The sequence below is a fragment of the Muntiacus reevesi genome, chromosome 18 (genome assembly GCF_963930625.1).
Source record: "Muntiacus reevesi chromosome 18, mMunRee1.1, whole genome shotgun sequence".
NCBI lineage: Eukaryota > Metazoa > Chordata > Mammalia > Artiodactyla > Cervidae > Muntiacus > Muntiacus reevesi.
In genome coordinates, this window is record NC_089266.1 from 19,558,359 (window position 1) to 19,576,149 (window position 17,791).

Below are 17,791 nucleotides of genomic sequence, written 5' to 3' on the forward strand. Positions count from 1 at the left end.
TGGGCGGTGTGTATTCACTGTGGGCCTTTTAATAACCAGGAAATATGTCTTGGGCTCTTACCTGACCTCTTATACAATTTGAACTGGGTTCCCAAATGCCCCTCCCAACACTCTTCTCATTGCAGCCACCGCCTCCAACAATGCACTCCACCCACCTCCCCCAGCTGACGGCTCTCTCCATAGGGCTGCTCTGGGGCAGTGGCTCCCCAGGGACGCCGATCATCTGGATGCGGTAGCCCCGAGGGTGCCCCCACTTGTTGTTCTGCTTGCAGGCCAGGTACAGGTGGCGAGGGAAAGCCCCTCCCAGGGGGAAGGCAGCCTGCTCCTCCGTTTCCAGCTGCTTCCGTGTCACCTGCAGCCTCTGTGTCTGGTGCTCTGGGCTCCAGGGTATCGCCGTGGGGACAAAAGCCATGTCCTCAGCCCAGACCCAGTTCTCCAGTCCTGTGGGAATGGAGCGGGGAGAAGGGAGGAGCAAGAGTTAGTCAGGTGGCTGCCCTGCCCCCTGTGGAGTCTGCCTGTGCCTGGCTTTAGTATAGGAGGCAAAGACAAGGACAGACAGAGTGTGTCCCTTGCTTCCCATCTCTCACCCAAAGATGTCCCCCATCTTGCAGGCCCCTCTACTGCAATCCTTACCTCTCCAGGGTGTCTTACCTCCCACATCCAGATCCACCTTGTAGTGTGCACTGTGAGTGTGCACAGTGCCCAGTGTGTTCTCCCGAACCTGATTTCCATAGCGTCTGGCAGCACCAAAGTGGAACACGGAGCTGATGAAGCCCGTGGCATGCAATTTGACTGTAATGGCCCCATTGGAGTGAAAGATCACATCCCACACATAGTCATAGTTGAGCAAAGCCGACACAGACCTGAAGACCAGCACTGTCTCCACAAGACCCCCAAAATAGTGAGAAAACACATCTGAGTGGTGTCGCCTCAGGGGCAGGCCCTTGTTCTGCTCAAACACACAAAAGGCATCGTGTAGGGTCCTGGGGGCTTGGGACTCCAGAAGGAAGTGCCAGTCCACATAGGTGGCCAGATAGGGGCAGTCGACGCCGCGGGTCAGGGGCGTGGCAAACTTGCCCATGCCAAAGCTTCGATCCATATAGCGGTTCACAATTCCTACTGGGGTATTCCCACCATAGACAACAAGGGCCTCTTGCAGGCTGATCTCATAAGCCAGCCGTTCTCCCTGGAATCGAACATCAAAGATCCTAGGACCACTGAAAGCTCCGAGGCCAAAGGAGAAAGTCCACATTGAGGAGGCCACTCGACTGCCCTGCACACTGAAGCGGGGGCCCTGAGGATGGAACTGCAGAGGTGGAGTTGGACCCGGGGGCACCTGGGACTTCAGAGACCAGGACCCACCTGTGCCATTGTCTGGGATCACCACCACATTCACCTGGCCAGCCTCAAACTGCTCCTCCAGCTGGGCCAGACTTTCATAGTAGCGGCCTTGAAAGAACACCTTCTGGATGGTCCACTGGGCAGGGTCCAGAGCCTTGTGATCTACCAGCAGCTCCAACCCCACAGGGTGCAGGTAGACCCCAAATCCTGAAATGTTGTAGTAGAGGCCAAACCAGGTGGTCCTGTCCCCTGACTGCACACCACGGGGAGCTGTGGTCAAGATCACCAGGTTCTGTCCTCCTTGTTTGTAGGAGCAGCAGTGCTGGAGGACACCAGCAGCCTGGGGCAACTCTCTGTCGAAGATCATCTGGTCTATGTCCAGGTACTCTTGGAGAAGCACAGGGCGTCGGTAGTAGGGCAGGGGGCCCCCATGACGCTCCACGGTCACATCCCGCATGTAGGATGGCTGGGGCAGCGGCCCCACCACCAGCTCAGTCACATTGGGCTGGGGTTGTCCACCAAAGAAGACGATGGCCAGTGCCTCCCGGGCAGGTGGGGGGCTCCCCCTGTCCAGGTGGGCCAGGGCTTCTGCCTTGGGGGGCAGCTCCAGTTCTACCGAGAAGACGCAGTTGTCTGAGGGTCGGGCCTGGCGTGCATCCACCAGTCCGGGCCCCAGCTTCTGGGACAGGAAGCTCATCACAGCTGTCAGCTCTTCTCGGCTCAGGTCTGAAAACAGCAGGTTCTGGTCAGGCTGTGTCCAGGGCTGGGCACTGGGGGATCCGGAGGGGCAGCGTGGAGACTGGCTACGATGACAGTGCTTCCCAGCTCCTTCCTCATTCCCCATACTACCTTCCTCCCTGCCCATCACCTGAAGAGCCCACAAGGACAGAAAAATGAAGAACATCACTAAAGCTCTGGCTGTCTTCAGGCTCTTGATTTGGAATGCAGCATGCATCATGGACAGACCGACAGAACTGAGTGCACAATGTCTCCTTCAGTACCTGTAGGTTCCTGTCTTTGACTTGTGCTTCGGGTCAACACGTTATATACACTAAAGACAAGCTGCCAGGAAGAGAGGGTTGGCAGTGGTTTGTGGTTGAGGCGGGGCAGTTATCAGGCCAGGCTCAGAAGATGCAGCAGAGGTTACAAATTGAATTTTATGTGGCCATGTCAACCTCTGTCCTCCTGTTTCAAATCAAACACTCAGCTTTACTGTTGGGGAACAAAATGGGGGAGGGATGGGTATGTGAGATAGCTGGAGAGAGGAAGTGGTAGAAGTGACAGGTCCCGGGGATCTTTTTCCACTCTCTCATGGAACCTTGCTCCTTGCTACATGGCTGCAAGCAAAACTGCCCTGTGTTCAGCCATCCAGCCAGATTCCATCTTCCTTCCTCTAGTCCATGAAGCTCTCTGATGGGGGCTCCCATCCAACAACCAGAAACATACTGGCATGCATAGGAGTCTGGAGAGTCATGCTGAGAACACCAATCACCTGTAGGGAGCTGGGGGGCTGAAGAACTGAGCCAGATCAACATCTTGGAGGTCCTGAGCTCCCTGAGTCACTAGAGGGGAGCCTGAGGGGAGTGAAGCCAGTCAGAAGCTGGATGGGGTAGGAAGCTGCAGTTTATAGGGACCCCCACCCCTTGAGCAGAACTGAGGGAACACATCAGATGTCAGGGTGCATAATACCCTGACTGTGAACTTAACCTAGCTGTCCACAAACTTCATCCACAGGAAAGCCTTTTCCAGAATGCTAAAGATGGAGAGAGCAAAGCCATCTCCATTGTCAGGCAGGGGATGTGAGGGAGACACCATCTTCTGTGCAGCCAGGTATGAGGGAACCAGGACAGCCTGAAGGTCCAGAGATGGACGTGCTTCGCTGGTGACCTGGGGGAAACTCCTTTCCCGCCTGGACATGTCCAAGACCACTTTCCCCAGAAGCCACCTTAGATGACCTTGCAGACAGAGTATGTTTGCCTGGAGGAGAAGGGACAGTACATCCCAGCCAAAAGCATCAGATGGTGCAAGGGTACAGAACTTGAAACACCTCACATGGGCAGGTATTGGCCAAGGTCAGGATTTTGGGTGTGAGGTGGCGACAGGAGTTGGTGGGACAGCAGAAGAGATCAGGTCAGGAAGGCTTGTGCAGTGTGTGGATCTTAAGCAAAGTAGGCACTACAGAAAGACAGAAATCTAGGCACATGTGAAACCAGGGAAATCAACCTCGAAAGGTCAGGTTCTCCAGATACCAGCTGCTTCTGCAACCTGCTCTATTTTGATAGGCAAATTCCACATACGGGTCATTTTGTGACCAACATGCGGCCTCGGACTCTTGCAGCAATTGAATTCATAAAGAGGCCAGTGGAGTAAATCAAGTGAGAGTTAACTGATCCTCAAGCTGCTACAGGAAAGAGCAAGAACAAAACACAGGTTCCCTTGCTTGCCCTCTGTGGCCTGGTCCCTTCAGTGGAGTCAGAGTGGGGGCAGATCCGTGGAGAGGATTGAGGGCTGGCTTAGGTGGTCTGCCCACCTCTTTGGTGGTGCTGTGTGCAGGGGTCATGCCCAATACCTGCTCTTCTCCTTTCACCTCAGAAGCAGCAATATATTTCTGTCTTTTTTGTATCTCGTTGATCATAATTGCCTGGGCTGCCCAGTGCTTGCAGATATTTTTAGTCTGTTACAGTTTCTTTGTATTCAGTTGCTCAAGGAGATATTTGCTCAGGTGCCAAGTGCAAGCATTCCAGTACAGGGTCTCAGGCCCTAGCCTGTCTCAGTTTGAAATGGTTCATGTGGACTTTGTAATAAAGGGGGGACAGAATCGAAGGTGAAACCCGGCCCTGGCCCCATGACAAGCCTTTCCAGCCCAGGAACTTCATTATGGATCCTTTCATAAGTGGTGGTATTTCCTCCCAGCTCAGAACACATAGTCAAGAGAATATATAACACTTTTTTTCATCCTGACCAGTGTTACCAATCACAGATCAAGAATGTCCACACTGGTGGGGAATCCCCAGGTTTCCTAGAGGAGAGGGAGTAATGATCAGGGAGTGGGAGGGAGAGCTTTGGCCTGACCTTGAGGAGGAACTGATATAGAAGAAGGTGCCCCCTCTGCCCGCCCTCTCTAGAAGCATCTTGTTGTCACATTGCTTCCCCTGAATTCATGTCATCTAGGCTTCACAATCATTATATCACACAGCGTAAACAACTGTTTAAAGGTGTTTCTGTTGGACAATTACTCAGGGGAAAGGAGGTACACATCCTGCTTCCTCCAGTAAGTCTTATTTCTCTTTGGACAAACTTGCCCGCAGCCTGTGTGAATGTGCTGAAGGTGAATCGATCCCTGGGAGCCAAGTGAAATCCCCAGTTTCCAGGCTGGGCCCCGGAACGTGGTTCCTGAGCCTGCGTGCTGTCCTGGGTCCCCATGAGGCCCCTGGAATCCATCCGGATGCTCAGGCCACTGTACTGTGATCTGCATTCCAGGGGTACAGCTCTGGCTTCAATGCTGAGAGAGCACCGAGTGTGTGAAAGACAGAAGCGAGGACACCGACAGGAAGCAGAGGGTCAGATGAGGCCGGTGACCTCAGGACAGAGAAGAAATGAGGAATCTGAGCACTGTGGCCGGCGGTGTGGACAGGGCTCGGTGTCTGGTTGAGCTGGTGTGTGAGAAAGGATACAGACTCCGGTGACACAAGAACACCAAGTTTTCATTGGGAGACTTGGGAGGGTGAGGGGATTTCTTCAGAAGCAGGACCTACAAGAAGAGCAGCAAGTTTAAGGAGGAATCCAACAAGTTTGAGGTGAGGTTCTTGTGGGAAGCCCCAGCATAGATGCCCAGAAAAACAGCCATTGGGTCTATAAGTTTCCACGACCAGAGAGCAGTTTCTAGGCTAGAATTAGAGGTTTGTGTCAAACAACAAAAGGTAGTCATTGCTCAAATGATAAAGAATCTGCCTGTGATGTGTGAGGCCTGGGTTCGATGCCTGGGTTGGGAAGATTCCCCAGAGAAAAAATGACCACCCACTCCAGTATTCCTGCCTGGAGAATTCCATGAACAGTAGAGCCAGGCAGGTACAGTCTTTGGGGCGGCAAAGAGTTGGACATGACTGAGCAACTGATGCAGAAAGACAGGAAGCCTGAGATCACCCAGAGAGGACTCTGCAGAAGGGAGAGAGGAGGACCAGGGCCACAGTCCAGAAATTGCCCATGTGTGGGGCTGAAGAGGTTGGTAAGCAGAGCCGAGGCAAAGTAGCCAAAATAAAAGGCTGAGAAGCATGCAGAATGCCCTCATGAGGTCCTGAGAGGTGAGAGTTTTCAGTAGGGATTAGTCAGAAGGAACAATGCCACCCAGAAGTCCAGAAAGGAGCAGCTGGAAGGGCCTGTCATTCTGCGTCAGTAGAAAGAGGGGAGTGGGATAAGGAGAAACTTGGGGTCTGGAGTAGAGTGGGGAGGGTGGGTGGGGGACGGGAAGCTGATCCAGGAAAATTAGAGCTCTCCTTGGAGGAAAGCATCTGGGAAGCACAGCTGAGGGAAAACCCTGTCCTGGAGAGTCAGGGTCCTGGCCGAGACTTAACGAGTTGAGAGTCAAGAGCCAGTCAAGAGGGAGAGATTTAAAGTCAGGGAGAGGGTTGGATAACTGAGAGAGAACCTTTTGGGAGCAGCTGGAGGGGTCGGTTTTCACTTAAAACAAGTAAACAGGCTGTAGAATAAACGAGCCCATTCTCACTGACATATGCTGTGCTATGTCTGACTCTTTTCGACCCTATGGACTGTAGTCCACCAACTTCCTCTGTCCATGGGATTCTCCAGGCAAGGATACTGGAGAGGGTAGCCGATTCTCACTGATAAGTCTCATCAGAGAAGCTGTCTGCAGTACTTCATATATCTTTTTAATTTGGTTAAGGGTATCCCCCTTTTCCAACCCACCAAGCACTATATAAAGTATACAAGGATCTTTTACACAATTATTAATATCTCATCACCACACAAACTACTACTGATTTTTGACTGGGATTTTACCTTAATCAGTAACTGAACCTGCCAGGTGGTAAGTGCTCCTAGATATAGCAATGCTCTGGGACTTCTCAGATGATCCAGTAGGTAAAATTCCCCTGCTCCCAGTGCAGGGGACCTTGGTTGGATCCCTGGTTGGGGAACTAGATCCCACATGATACAGCTAAGAGTGAAGATCCTTCATGCCACAGCTAAGGGCTAGCACAGCCAAAGAAAGAAAGAAAGAAAAATATTTAACAAAACAAAACAAAAAACCTTGACAACAAACTTTAAAAAAAAGCTCTAAGCAAGCATCCACTCACACTCACAGGCACACTCACCACATGCAAACACTCACAGCCTTGGTCTGGATATGGGCTCAAGGCAATGATTTGCAAGTTATTCAACCAGGGTGGAGGAGGGGTGGACACCGCATTTATTTCTTCCTTTTACCTCCACCACTGACTATTATGCAACTGACCATAAAAAGGAGCAAAGAGGAGGTGGAGACAACAGCAAAAGTGCATCATGGAAAAGTTCAATGGCTCAAGTCAGAGAAAGAAGAGGCATCAAGTCAGTATCAGAGTCACAGCGGCCACAGCATCGATTTTCCTCCTGTCTCAGTCTTTAGCCTATCTTTCCCTCTGTTTCTGTCCTCTGTCACTCTGACTTTCACATCAGGTCATGTTATAAGTTCACCCACCCAGCACTGGCCCTCTCTCCTGACTGAGGGCTTTCTCCCTGTTCTTTGGAACATAGCTTCTGTCCAACTCAACTTCATCCACCTTTGTCCCAAAAGTGAACCTGGGTCTAGAGCAGGACAGAAGGGAGAAGAAGCTTCTGTGCTCCCTGGATATGATCTCCCTAAGGTCAGAAGCTGAGCAGCATCTGACATCTGTTTCCGGTCCCTCAACGCCCAGCCTTACCTGGGCTTCTAGCAGGTGGAAGTCCACCCCTCCCCACTGCCTCTCATTCCCCCTCTTTGAAGTGAGGCAGACAGGGAGAGTGAGCAAGAGATGGCAAAAGAGATTTCTTGACACTTAACATTTTTTCTTGGAGATATACTGGTAAGAAGAGGCAAAGGGGTCACCAGAGGCCACACCTCTGTGCAATGCAAGAGACCCAGGTTCTATTTCTGGGTAAGGAAGATTTTCCGGGGGAGGAAAAGGCAACACACTCCAGCATTCTTACCTGGAGAATTCCATCCATGGAGGAGCCTGGTAGGCTACAGTCCATGGGGTCACAAAGAGTTGGCCATGATTGAGCAAGTAAGCACAGAGGCCACACCCATTTCTCTGGGTCTCAAACACTTGAAGTAATTGAGTCCCTGGGCAGAGTACCCTCCCCCACCCTACCCCTTCCCAAAAGTTAAGTTACTTTAAAGAATGAAGTCAGAACCTATTTAGCCCCATTTATTATTTGAATAATAATAAATGAATAGGTAATACAGTCATACAGTTCAAAATTCAAAATGTACAAAAGGATATGTAGTATCAAGTCTCTTCAGTCCCAAGTCCCTACCTCCTGGTTCCTCTTCACAGAGGCAACCAGTGTTACCCGTGTCTTTGGAATATGCGTCTATAAGATATGAAAATATGGATTTATATGATCCTCCCCCATAAAACACAAATGGAGGTGCCTGGTACACAATTCTGTGCATTATCTTGCTCTTTAGAAGAGTAATTTCTATACAAAGATACAGTTTTATAGCTGCGGAGTACTGCTTTGTCAAGCTGTATTAGAACCTACTTAACAAATCTTCTAGGGAAGGACAGTTCTATTATGTCCAATCTCTGGACATTGGTGGAGAGACCCCAGATCCTGTGGGGACAGCCTGAGGGGGAGGCTCCACCCCCAGAGGCCCTGGCTCATTTGCATGCTCACACGTGATTGGTCAGCCCCTGGCCCCATGGCATGGTGTGACTGGTCTTTCTGCTTCTCACCCTTGGCGCTCACCCAGTCTCCCGAGTTGGCGATTGCCAAGTTCGGAGGACACTGGTCACACCACACACCTGGCACAAAGTGACCCCTCCTCATCACCACCACGCCCACAGAGCCACCTCCAGTGCTACCAGAGCTGCTGCTGTCTCCACGACCATCCTCTGCAAGAGGATGCCACACGGGCCCATACAAATGGGCAGAAAGAACCATGGGGGAGACACCCTGCCCCAGGACTGGGGGAAGGGGCAGCTCCCAGACACGGGGGGACAGATGGGGACGGTCCTCTCAAGCTAGATGTCCCTTGCGTTTTCTGACTTCCACAGGCCTAGAGTCAGGAGAGGAGACCAGAGCTGAAAAATGAGAGCTGAGGAACATCCCCTCAGGGCCGGGAGGTAAATCCCAGGTTATAAGAATAGGTAAGAGCAGGAGGAGGTGAGGCAGGAAGGAACAGACAGAAGGAGGACCAGGATGAGAGGAAACATGGGCCAAAGAGCCCCTTCCAGCTGGACTCCTGGATTCACAAGCCTGCCAGGAACCCTGCCCAGGGCCTCTAGGCAACCATCCCCAGAGACAGCCCCCATCCTCTCCTCCCAGGTGAGGACTGGGGAGTCTCAGGAGAGACCTGGCATGGCCTAAAATGATTTGGGGAAAGCAGAAAGCAAAGACAAAAGAAAAGAAAATGAAAAACACCAAACCGAAGAGTCTTCTGGAAAGGTGTAACCATGACTCCAGACTCTCGGCTGACCATTCCTCTCCTCTGTGACAGGAACCCAGCAGGTTGGGGTGCACAGAGCTAAGAAGCCCCTGATTCAGGCAGCATAGCTTCAGGATGATCCTGGCGAGGCAGTAAGCAAGGGAGGACGATGGAGAGAGAGGACCCTGGGGTGTGAGGAGAGAGAAGAGGGCTCAGGCTCCCCAGTTCCTGGCCTTCTCCCCACACTCCCAGACCCTGGAGTCACAGTCACATTCCCCGTCCCGGGGAACACCTAGTTGTAGAAGAAGTCCCCGTGGGAGAAGGCAGGGAGATCAGGGGCACAGACAACAGCCTGGGGCAGGCAATTCAGGGAGTTGACTTCACAAGACCCAGCATCCTGGTTTTTCTGGAAGTAGATGGAGTCAGCAGAATTGATGGAGGGGTCCTCGTCAAAGAAGTTGTAGGGTCGCAGGAAGAAGCCCACACTATTCCCCACTGTCACCGTGTTGGGAATGTCCTCTGAATGTGGGATGTGCAGGAAACCGCTCTCACCCAGGCCACCAAGTCTAGCGGGGAAAGAAATAGGGTCATGAGCCCTTGTGCTGCTAAGGATACCTCTGCCTCCTACAGAATTCACTTTTGGAGCCCACCATCATTCAACAGGACTTTAAATCTTTAAACGTTTTTTCATATTAACCCAGAAGTCAAAGTATAAATAATGAACTTCTTATTAAGCGCAACACCATCCTCAATGTCCCAGGATGCAGCTGCCATCTCTGACATTTCCCATCACATCGCCATTAGCCTACTCATCCCAAGAGAAATGATGACACCCACAGGCTATTTTAACACCTCCCCCAACCCTGGGAGAGTTCCCAAACTGTAACTGAAGGAAGGAGAATGGAGGAGGGTAGATCAGGTTTGGGTACAAGAAAAGTTCAATATTTGCAAATTAATCCTTTTGTGGTGAAGACAGAAATGAAGCTTTAGGTATAAGAGATGTGATCTTCCCTGCTCATTCCAGCCCTTCTAAATCCTGGAGCCCTTAAAGGACAGTCCATAAGCAGAGACTGAGAGAGCTGCTGCCTCTCGAGAAAAGACTGGAACCTCGGCCAGGATCTGCAGATGAACTCCCAGAAAAGGAAGTTTCCCTCCACAAGTAGAGAGCAGATCCACAAAAGCACAGAAGCAGGAGTCAGCTCTTAACCCTTCAGGTGATCACTAATTTTCAGGCCCTCACCCCAAGAGAAGGTGGGGCTGATCTCTGTGTCCCCCACAACTCCCTCATCTCCCACAGTCAGCTGACCTTTCCAGCAATGGTCTCATTGTTGATGAAGTCAGCAAAGTCCACGGTGGGAGTCCAGGGGTCATTCTGATTGAAGATGCTGGTGCTGCTGGGCTCTGTCTCCTTCCTCTGGGTCACGACCAGCTGGTACCTAGAGATGCTCTGGTCAGGGGTCCATGGTCACTGTCCCTGTCCTGCTGCCTGATCATCATGGAAGGGAGCCAAACCCATGGACCTCAGCTTCTCAGCTCATCCACATCGTCACTGTGACGTCACCCTAGTGTGCAGATGGTTTCTTGCACATCCCACATTCCACCTAGTGAGTGGCCCAACACCTTTTTTTTTTCTCTTTTTTTAAAGATACAGTACTTGAGTGATCTTTTTCTTTATCTTTCTTTTCTTTTGACCTGAGCCCAACATCTTTTCATGCCTTCTCCTGTTGATCCCTTTGGATTTCACAGCATTAGGAAAACAGGAAAGATTTATCTGCCTGGGCTTTAGCCTTTCAAGGGGACCATTTATCTACTGTAGGCCTTTTGATAACCAGGAAATGTTTTGTGCTCTTACGTCATTCGTGTAGAATTTGAACTGGGTTCCTAATTGCCCCTCCCAACACGTTTCTCATCTCATCCACCCTCCTCCAACACTACACACCACCCACCTTCATCAGCTGACTGCTCTCTCCATGGAGCTGTTCTGGGGCAGTGGCTGCCCAGCAAAGCTGACCGTCTGGATGCTATTGCCGCGAGGGTGCCCCCACTTGTTCTTCTGCTTGCTGGCAGGTACAGGTGGTGAGGGGAGGCCCCCTCAGGGGGAAAGCAGCCTGCTCCTCGGTCTCCAGCTGCTTCCGGGTACATGCAACCTCTGTATCTGGTGCTCAGGGCTCAGGGTATCGCCGTGGGTACAAAAGCCATGTCCTCAGCCCAGACCCAGTTCTCCAGTCCTGGGGGGGGGGGGGCGGCAAAGGGTGAGGGGAGGAGGGAGGCCTGGTCAGGCAGCTGCCCTGCCCACTCTGGACTCTGCTTGCACCTGACTTCAGACTGGGGGCCAAAGAGAAGACCGGACTGAGTGTGTCCCCTGCTTCCTCCCCTCTCACCCGAAGATGTCCCCAGTCGTTCAGCCCCCTCTACTGGAATCCTTGCCTCCCCTGAGGTGTCTTACCTCCCACATCCAGATCCATCTTGTAGTGGGCACTGTGGGTGTGGATGGTGCCCAGTGTGTGCTCCCCAACCTCGTTGCCGTATCTTCGGGCAGCACCAAAGTTGAATGCTGAGCTGATGTAGGCTGTGGCATGGAATTTGACTTCTATGGCTCCACTGGGGTAGAAGACCATATCCCACACATGGTCAGAGTTGAGCATTGTGGACATACACCTGAAGACCAGCGCTGTCTCCAGCACTCAGTCACATTGGGCTGGAGTTCTCTGCCAAAGAAAATGATGGCCAGTGCTCCTGGGAGGTGGGGGGCTCTCTCTGCCCAAGTGGGCCGGGGCTGCAGCCTTGGGGGGCAGCTGCAGCTCTACTGAGAAGACACAGTTGTCTGAGGGTTGGGACTGGGCTGCATCCACCAGGTCTGGCCCCAGTTTCTAGGTAAGGAAGGACATCACAGACATCAGCTCTTCTTGGCACAGGTCTGCAAACAGCTGGCTCTGGTCAGGCTGTGTCCAGGTCTGGACTTGGGGGATCTGGAGGGGTGGGGGGAGGCAGGCTGGGATGACATTGTTTCCCGACTCCTTTCTCACTCCCAGCACCACCTTCGTCCCTGCCCATCACCAGAAGAGTCCAAAGGACAGAAAAATGAAGATGAACATCGCGAAAACTCTTGAGTCTTCAGGCTCTTAAATCAGAATGAAGCCTGCGAGATAGACACATGGAAAGACAGGACTGGGTGCACGATGCCTCCTTAGTGTCTGGAAGTTCCTGGCTCTGGGTGATGCATCTGGGTGACGAAATGAAAGGTCCATACAAGACAAGCAGCCAAGGGCGGAGAGTTGGCAGGGAGTGGAAGGTGGAGTGGGACAGTGGTTAACTCAGTTCGGGAAATGGGGCTGAGGTAGGAATCTGCTTTTTAAGTGGCCCATGTCAGCCTCTGTCTTCCTGTTCCAAATCAAACACTCAGGTTCAAGGTTGGAGCACAAAGTGGGGGAGGGCTGGGTTTGAGTACACAGCTGGAGCGAGAAGAGAGAGATGTGGCGGGGACAGAAAGGGACTGTCCTTGGGCTCTTCCTTCCTGCTCCAGGCCCTAGATTTGTCCTGGCTACCTGCCTGTAAGCAAAACACACCTGAGCACAACACTCCAGAGGATGTGCTCCTTCCTTCCTCTAGTTGAGAAGCCCTTATCACTGTCCTCTGCTCCCCCATCAACCAGAATCCTACAGGCACCCACAGGAGCCTGCAGAGTCATGCTGAGAACACAAAGCACCTGTAGGAAGCTGGGGGACTGAAGGGCTGAGCCAGTTCAACATATTGGAGGCCCTGAGCTCCCTGAGTCACTGGAAGGGAGCATTCAGTTGGGGGAACAGTCAGCGTAAGAAAGACCCCCTCCTTACCCCATGAGCAGGACCGATGTCCGTCACAGGTCATGGTGTCTGGAACCCTGGCTGTGAACCAGGTGTCCACAAGCCTCATCCCCAGGAAACTCTTTCCAGAATACTGCAGAGGCAGAGAACAAATCTACCTCCATTCTCAGGCAGGTGATATGGGGGAGACACCATCTTCTGTGCAGCCAGGCCCTGACAGGACCAGGAGACCTGAGGGCCCCAGAGATGGGATGTGCTTCCCTGGGGAACTGGGGGAGAAACCTTTCCAAACTGCACACGCCCAAGACCACTTCCCCCGAAAGGCTCCTTAGATGATCTTGCACGTCACCTGGAGGAGAATGGACAGTACGTTCCAGCCAAAAGGATCAGAAGGTGCAAAGGTACAGAATTGAAACAGCCTGGGCATGGGCAGGAAATGGCCAAGGTCAGCATATTGGGTGTGAGGTGGAGACAGGAGTCGGTGGGACAGCAAAAGGGATCAGGTCAGGTAGGCTTGTGTGGTGTGTGGGTCTTAAGCAAAGTAGGCACTGCAGAAAGACAGAAATCTGGGAACATGTGAAACCAGGGAAATGAACCCCAGAAAGGTTAGGTTCTCCAGGTACCAGCTGCTTCTGCAACCAGCTCTATTTTGATATGCAAATTTCATATATGGCTCATTTTGTTAAAAGCTGCGTCCCTGGACACTTCCATCGGTAGAATTGATATGAGGCCAGAGGAGGAATTGAGTCAGGGCCTTCCTGGTACTCAAGCTGCTGCAGGAAGGAGCAAGAACAAAACACAGGTTCCCTTGCTTGCCCTCCATGGACTGGTTCCTTCAGTGGAGTAAGAACAGGGGCAGATCTGCAGAGCGGGCCCCAGGGCTGGCTTAAGTGGTCTGCCCAATTGTTAGAGGTGCTGTGGGTAGGGATCGTGCCCAATACACTGCTTCCAGCAGCAGAAGGACGCGTAGGTCACTGCACTCCGATCTGCAATCTGGGGACACAGCTCTGACTGTGGTTCTGAGCAGGGCTTGGAGTTGGGACAGACAGGGACCATGACACCGGACGGGAGGCAAAGGGCCAGACTGAGGCCAGTGACCTGGAGGACAAGAGGAAGGGAGGGTCTGAGCAATGTGGTGGGTGGAGTTGACAGGACTAGGTGTCTGATTGACTGGGTGGGTGGGTGAGAAAGAGCACAGCGACTTAGGCCACACAAAGACACAGTTTCATTCGGTGACTTGTTAATTTATGGACTTTTCTTTTTTTGGTCCCACAGTGCAAGTTGTAGGATCCTAGTTCCCCAACCATGCGTGGACTCCGTGACAGTTGCAGGGAATGGGAGGAGCCCTAACCACTGGACTGCCAAGGTATTTCCTCCAACGAGTGACTTGAGTGAGCAAGGGGCTTTCCTCATCAGAAGGACCTATAAGAAAAACAGCAAGGTTAAGGGGGAAACCAATAAGTTTGAGGTTGAGGTGCTCCTGGGAAGCCCAGGCATTGATGCCCAGAAAAAGGACTACTATCTCTATGTGTTTCCAGGGATGGGAGAACAGCTTCTAGGCTAGAAATTGAGATTTAGGTCGAACAGTTGAGATTACTACTCGAACAGCAAGTAGTAATCATTAAAGATAATAGAGCCTGCGATCATCTACGGAGGACTGTGCAGAGGGGGAGAGAGGAGGGCCGGCCCCAAAGGCCAGAAAATACCCAGGTTTGGGGCTGAGCGGGCTGGTTGGCGGAGCAGAAGGAAAGGAGCTGGCACAGGAGCCTGTGAAGCAGCCGGCATGCCCTCGGAGGGGTCAGCATGTGAGGAGGTCACAACAGACGAGAGTTTTCAGTAGGGACTAGTCAGAACGGACCAAGGCCACCCAGAGGTTCAGAAGTAGCGGCTGGAAGGGAGTGTGTTTTCTGCATCAGCAGAGGGAGTGAATGGGATGAGGAGGGACTCAGGGGAAGGAAAGCTGACACTGGAAAGGTAGAGCTCTCGTTGGAGGATAGCACCTAGAAGGAACAGACCCAGGGAAGACAACCCCAGGAGCGGCTGGGCCCTGGCATCAACTTAGCGAGTGGAGTCAAGAGCCAGTTAAAATGGAGAGATTTAAAGTTCAGAGAGAGGAGTGGACAACTGAGAAAGAACCTTCTGGAGGGGGCCAGCAGGGGTGGGATTCCCTTACAACAGGTAGAGTCTGTAGAAATAATCAACCCCTTTTCACTGCCAAGTCCAGGCAAAGAAGCTGTCAAGGAGAGCCAAGAAAAGTTTTTTTGTTGCTGTTAGAATTTCATTTTCTCTCATCCCACCATCTTCTGTATAAAGTTTATAAGGATCATCTAAGCAATTATCCCATCAGAGCACAAAGGACCAAGGGAACTATTTTGGGCTAGGATTTTAGTTTAATCAGCAACTGACTTTCCCAAGTGTTAAGTGTTCATTAAAATAGTGATGCTCTGGGACTTCCCTGGTGGTCCAGTGGTTCACACACGGGACCCCACTGCAGGAGGGGCAAAGGAAACTTTCCCCTGGCACTCCCTTGCTGAGAATCCTTCCATGGCTCCCCGTTTCCCTTGGGGTAACCATGGACTGCAAGCACCTGCCTTCTCTGTCCCTGCAGCCCTCCAGGCTCTGCTCTCAGCCCACACACCTGTCAGTGAACTTGGGGACTTGGACGGTGTTACCTTGTCACTTCCTGGCCTTTGAACACGTTGTTCTCCCTTCCTGGAAACTTGTCACTACTCAATTCCTTCTCCTGTGGCCAGCTCTATGCATCAGCTCAGACATCACGTCCCTCAGGAAGCCTTCTCCAGTCCCTAAGTCCGGGTTAGGAACCCCTGCTTTGTCTTCCTCACACCTCCCCTGAAAAAACTCCCTGATGCTTGCCTCTTGACTTGCCCCTGTCACCCCTGGGGGTGACATTGTGTCTTACTCCATAATGTACCCTGGTGCCTCCCAAGGTGCCTGGCACACTGGGGAAGTCTTTGTTGGACGCATGTGGGAATCCTATCCTGCACTCGCAGAGGGAGCCCTGCCTAGGGGCTGCAGGAGGAGAGCCAAGGCAGGAGGGCACAGCTTCTGCTGCTCACAGGGTTTGCCTGTGTTCCCTTTCCTGGAATCCCAGTTATGCCCCTCCTGTAAGGACACCTTGGGTGTCCCCTAATTCAGGTCCTCAAGGGCAATGGGCCCAAGTCCAAAAGATTGTGCCTTTGCGGACAGGAGTTTTTTCAGAACCTGACATCCTGGGTTACTCTTCCCTCCTTTGGCTTGACACTGAGTCTGAGTCTGTCAATCCATCCAGCTTCAAGGTTGGTTTTTTTTTTTTTTTTTCATTTATTTTTATTACTTGGAGGCTAATTAGTTTACAATATTGTAGTGGTTTTTGCCATATATTGACATGAGTCAGCCATGGATTTACATGTGTTCCCCTTCCCTATCCCCCCTCCTACCTCCCTCCCCACAGCTTCAAGGTTTTATGAGAGAGTGGGTGGGGTGGGTGGCCGGAGGTCCACCTCGCAGGCTTCCTGACCTCAGTGGACTGAGAAGCTCTCGATCTACATGTCCACTGAGGCCAGGGCCAGGGGTGTCATCTCTAGACCAGCTGTAGAGAGACACAACCATAGTCCCTCTCCCACATCAAAGCTGGGATCAAGCATCCACACACACTCACCACTTATAAACACCCACTGCCTTGGTTTGGACATGCTTTCAATGCAATGACTTGCAAGTTATTCTTCCCGGTAAGGGAGGGGTTGACACCACATTCCTTTATTCCAAAAGAAAAAGTTCCTTTATTCCATTGCCTCCCGAACTGACTCTCATGCAACTGACCATAAAAAGAAGCCAGGAGGAGGTAGAAACAATAGCATAAACATCTTATGGAGATGTTCAATGACTCAGGTCAGAGAGAGAAAAGGCATGAAGTCAGTATCAGAACCATGGCGAACACAACACCCATTTTCTCCTCTGTCTCAGTCTTTAACTGCTCCTTTTCCACAGCCTCTGTCCTCTGCCACACTGGCTTCCACCTTGGGTCGTGTTATAAATTCATCCACCCCCCACACTCTCTCCTGACTGAGGTCTTTCTCCCAGTTCTTTGAAACCTAACTTCTCTCCAGCTCACTGATTCATCTCCATCCACTGTTGACCCAGCAGTGAACCTGGGCTTGGAGCAATACAGAAAGGACCAGAAGCTTCTGTGCTGTGTGTGCTCCCTGGGTGTGACTCCCTCAGGTCAGAATCTGAGCAGCATCTGAAATCTGTTTCCTGTCCTTCACCCCCCAGCCCTGCATCAGCTTCCAGCAGGTAGAGGACACCCTTCCCCCTTGCTTCTCGTTCCCCTTCTCTGAAGAGAGACAGACAGGGAGTGTGAGCCATAGATAGTCTAAGAGACTGACTGAGGTTTAATGTTTTCCTTGAAGACGTACAGACAAGAGGAGGCGAAGAGGTCATCAGTAAGTCAGTTCAGTTCAGTTCAGTCATTCAGTCATGTCCGACTCTTCGCAACCCCATGAACCGCAGCATGCCAGTCCTCCCTGTCCATCACCAACTCCTGGAGTTTACTCAAACTTATGTCCATTGAGTCAGTGACGCCATTCAACCACCTCATCCTCTGTCATCCCCTTCTCCTCCTGCCCTCAATATTTCCCAGAATCAAGGTCTTTTCAAATGAGTCAGCTCGTCGCTTCAGGTGGCCAAAGTATTGGAGTTTCAGCTTCAACATCAGTCCTACCAATGAACACCCAGGACTGATCTCCTTTAGGATGGACTGGTTGGATCTCCTGCAGTCCAAGGGACTCTCCAAAACCACAGTTCAAAAGCATCAATTCTTCAGTGCTCAGCTTTCTTTATAGTCTGGCTCTCACATCCGTACATGACTACTGGAAAAACCATAGCATGGGGCCACCAGAGACCACAACTGTTTCTCTGGGTCTCAAATATTTGAGAAAATTGAGACCCTGGGCTCATCTCTCAACATAGTTTATCCTCCCCCATTCTACCCTATCCAAAAAGACAACTTATTAATAGTTTAAAG

The 17,791-nt window shown here is 51.7% G+C and overlaps 1 protein-coding gene across 3 annotated transcripts in view; it reads right to left on the minus strand.

Moving 5' to 3' along the window:
- The window catches only part of LOC136149554 (primary amine oxidase, lung isozyme-like), a 40,833-nt gene that overhangs the window by 6,634 nt on the left and 16,408 nt on the right, over positions 1 to 17,791 (minus strand). For 2 of the 3 annotated variants that reach the window (XR_010659680.1, XM_065909907.1), the window contains exons 2-4: positions 6,358 to 6,514; positions 652 to 2,553; positions 156 to 441 (exon numbers count right to left, since the gene is read on the minus strand). Coding sequence is in view for 2 of the 3 variants with exons in the window: in XM_065909907.1 (XP_065765979.1) it covers positions 156 to 441; positions 652 to 2,299 (1,934 nt within the window). In the remaining variant the exon portion in view is untranslated. The remainder of the gene's footprint in view (positions 1 to 155; positions 442 to 651; positions 2,554 to 6,357; positions 6,515 to 17,791) is intronic. The other variant, XM_065909908.1, reaches the window with a different exon arrangement.